Genomic DNA, 2,946 nt, shown 5'->3' with positions numbered 1-2,946 from the left:
AAAAAAAAAAAAAAAAAAAATATATATATACAGTATATATATATATATATATATAGTATATATATTATATATATATATATATATAATATTATTATTTATACTTTTAGTTTTAATAACAACCTTAGATTACTTTTAATCAGTGTTATCTTAGTATTAGTTATATACATGTATTATTTAATAATATTTTGAATTAGCATTTAATTTTTATGCCTTCAGTTTTTGTTTTAATTTTAATGATTTTGTAATTTACAAATTTCCATTTAGCTTTATTTTTATAAACATTTAAAAAAAAAGTAAGTTTTTTTAAAGTTCAAATTTCATCTAATATTTATATTTCAGTTTTATTTTAATCAATAAAAGCTATTTTAACAGTTTTAGTTAACAATAACAACATTGCTTTTAATAATTTCCTAATTTTCTGCTCCTTCTTTTCTTGGTGTGAATAACACTGACTCACATGGAGAACTGAACTAGCAACACGCCCCCGACATTCAATCAGGAAGCAGATTGAAAATTATTATTTCATGTAAAATTGTTCAAAACACTCATTTGTTTACAAATCAGACTGCTGCATTGTGCCTGGTTAGGACAGCTGTCCTGTAGCACTTTCATGTTATGTAATGTTATTCGTTGTCAATATTTTTATACAATATTTTTACCCAGACAAGCCCACTGACTGACAAAATTTGTTTCCTTTTTTGTCTGTAGGTATAAACAAACCATCCCTAAACTGGACCCTCCTCCTCAGCCCCTGAACCGCAAGCGTTCAAGCAGGACACTTTCTCAGGGTGTCGAAGCAGAGTCAAGATCTTCAGCTGTAGCCGCACCTGTCAATGGAAACGTACTCACAAATGTGAGTGGTAGCTCCTCGTTTCCTGACATGACTCTATGCTCCATTTCACATGGGGATTTATATTCTCACACCAACGGCAACAGTGTGTCATGTTCAGCCAGTGATGATTCTGGTGTGCGCTCGGATGACAAATCCCTTATATCCCCCCAATCCAGAGACGACCCCTCTGATGACCAGAGCTCTGTGTTCATCTCCACTTCCAGTACTTGCAGCAGCTTACCAGAGGATCATCCAGCTGTGGATGGTGTGACCCCACTGCATTCTACCACACCGCTGGGATATGAGCAAACCATCCCGTTCTCTTCGCCTGTCAATGACACCTGCCTTCATATAAGCCTAAGCGAAGATGAGTTTCTGGAGGATGGCACCTATAATGTCGCCACCCCATGCAGGACTTAGAATCCCTTGTAAAATACGTGGGGAATCACAATAATAACAACTAAACAATGTTGAGAATCTCCAAAGAACAAAAACATAATGAAGAAAAGAGGATTATTTGACAAATGAACTGTGTGATATTAGCCACACACTCACACTGTTATTTTGCATATAATGTCACACAGGTTTTTAAACTAAAAAAATTTAATTTGCTGAAAGAATATTTAGTATGATACAGAGTAGACAACTATCATCATATGGATAGTGTATTTTTTTAGATTGAAAACTAAGTTATTTTTAGCAATGAATGAAGTGCATTGGCTCCTACTAAGCTAAATAGAAACTGATTTTGTTAGTGCTGCTGATGCGTGTTTTTTATATAAGTTCAGTCCAATTGTTTTTTTATTAGCGCAAATTGATTTATATATTGTTTCAAAGTTATTTATGTAGCAAAGGAACAGAAGTATGTTGGCATAAGAGACATCACTGGTGAGAAATAGTTGAGGAACATATAGAAATATGAAGAAATTGAGGAAAAAAATATTTTCTTGCAGAAATTCACAAACTGTGCACATATTGTTTTATAAGATAAAGCTATGTGACTAAGTATGGCAGTTTGAATGGATAGATAAATGCAGACAAAAAAAGGGACTTGATTATGTCTAGACATCTTGAAGGGCTGAACCTCACTGATTTTAACGCTTCACCAATCAAGATAAAATAAGGGAAGATAATTATCACCTTTTCCAGGTGAAAAGGCTGCAAAGAAAAAAATGAGAGGGAAAGTAGAGGTGTTGCATTAGCAATAAATGCAATAATTTTCACATCCTGTGAATGTGTACTCACTACACAGATCTCACTGCAGTGTCACACTGTTGTCCTTATGATCCCTTCTTCAAATAAACCACCAGATTATCTTCAAATAAACCACCAGATTATCTATTTAAAACAAAACTGAGTGTTCTTAGTAAAACTAAAAGTCCAAGTGTTTCCGATCATTCCTACCTGTCTGAGTCAGTTCAACTCTCAATGCTTTTTTAAAATATTGAAACAGTATCTCATCTAATTCAAACACACAGTAGAAGTATTATAAATATATATCGTCTACAGATCATGGTCAGCTTTATTTTAAACAGACTGGAACACTCAAGACTTCTATGACCTAAAACTGTGAAATAAGTGTGCCAGTTAATGAAAAAACTTTTTTTTTTATGGTTTTGTATTGAGACATGCAGTTCACAGAGTCGTGGATTTTTGGATCACAGAAAAGTATAATGTAAAGAGGAAGATTAGAGGAGGGTTGGACAGAAGGAAGAACAGAGGGATTTATGTCATTATGAAAGCAATGGTGTGAGCAGGTGTTCTTTGCTGATATGGGTTAGCATGACACTTCGAGAAGAGAAGGGACGGAAAGGAGAAAGAGAAAAAATGGAAGTAGAGGAAGGAGATAGAAAAGAGAAAATAAATGGTATTTTACATGTATCGTTAAAAAAGCAGCACTTATGGCAATAAAAGTGTTGAATGAATAAACAATTTTGCTTTTGGACTAAAATGTAAAATATTTATTTATCATTCTTTATTTTTTATTTTAAACAGACTGGAACACTCAAGACTTCTATGACCTAAAACTGTGAAATAAGTGTGCCAGTTAATGAAAAAACTTTTTTTTTTATGGTTTTGTATTGAGACATGCAGTTCACAGAGTCGTGGATTTT

The 2,946-nt window shown here is 33.3% G+C and overlaps 1 protein-coding gene across 1 annotated transcript in view; it reads left to right on the top strand.

The window, feature by feature from the left end:
* Window positions 1–2,722, top strand: part of LOC107587412 (carboxyl-terminal PDZ ligand of neuronal nitric oxide synthase protein-like) — a 45,188-nt gene extending 42,466 nt beyond the window's left edge. The window contains exon 11 of the mRNA XM_016275212.1: window positions 709–2,722. Coding sequence (XP_016130698.1) covers window positions 709–1,252 — 544 coding nt within the window. The 3' untranslated portion in view covers window positions 1,253–2,722. The remainder of the gene's footprint in view (window positions 1–708) is intronic.
* The last annotated feature ends 224 nt before the right edge of the window (window positions 2,723–2,946 follow it).

The sequence above is a fragment of the Sinocyclocheilus grahami genome, unplaced genomic scaffold (assembly GCF_001515645.1).
Source record: "Sinocyclocheilus grahami isolate Dianchi unplaced genomic scaffold, SAMN03320097.WGS_v1.1 scaffold92.1, whole genome shotgun sequence".
Taxonomy (NCBI): Eukaryota; Metazoa; Chordata; class Actinopteri; order Cypriniformes; family Cyprinidae; genus Sinocyclocheilus; species Sinocyclocheilus grahami.
Note: the sequence above shows the minus strand (reverse complement) of the source record. Positions and strands in the feature narration are given on the sequence as shown.